The 361-nt window shown below is 62.9% G+C and overlaps 1 protein-coding gene across 1 annotated transcript in view; it reads left to right on the top strand.

The window, feature by feature from the left end:
• MROH1 (maestro heat like repeat family member 1) overlaps positions 1–361 on the top strand; it is a 58,342-nt gene that overhangs the window by 47,352 nt on the left and 10,629 nt on the right. The window contains exon 25 of the mRNA XM_035889841.1: positions 325–359. Coding sequence (XP_035745734.1) covers positions 325–359 — 35 coding nt within the window. The remainder of the gene's footprint in view (positions 1–324; positions 360–361) is intronic.

Raw genomic sequence — 361 nt, 5'->3', positions numbered from 1 at the left:
CGGCCCGTGTTCCCCAGCGCTGTCGGGCTCCCTTCTCGTTGGACTCCGCAGTAAACCTTCCCCGCACAAAGCAGAGCCAAGGGCACTGTGCTCTCAGTTACGTAAAGATGACTTCTGAGCTCCAGTTAAAAATACTCGGCACGCCACGGCTCCCGACACAGATACTGGGAATGCTCTGTCTGCCTCCGATTAAAGGCGGTGCCGCTTGGAATGGCGTCAAGGCGGCAGGACGGCCTGCTCAGACCCGGGCTCCCCGCTTACCCAGGCGAAAGGCGCTCCCGCAGCGCTCGGTGCGCCGGTGTTGCTTCCTTAACCGGGGCTCAGCATCCTGGAGCCCCACCTCAGCGACCCCGACAGGACG

This window comes from Egretta garzetta, unplaced genomic scaffold, assembly GCF_000687185.1.
Source record: "Egretta garzetta isolate BGI_Z169 unplaced genomic scaffold, ASM68718v1 scaffold932, whole genome shotgun sequence".
In the NCBI taxonomy this organism is placed as follows: Eukaryota; Metazoa; Chordata; class Aves; order Pelecaniformes; family Ardeidae; genus Egretta; species Egretta garzetta.
The sequence above is the reverse complement of the archived record's forward strand: the minus strand, read 5'-3'. Positions and strand labels throughout refer to the sequence as shown.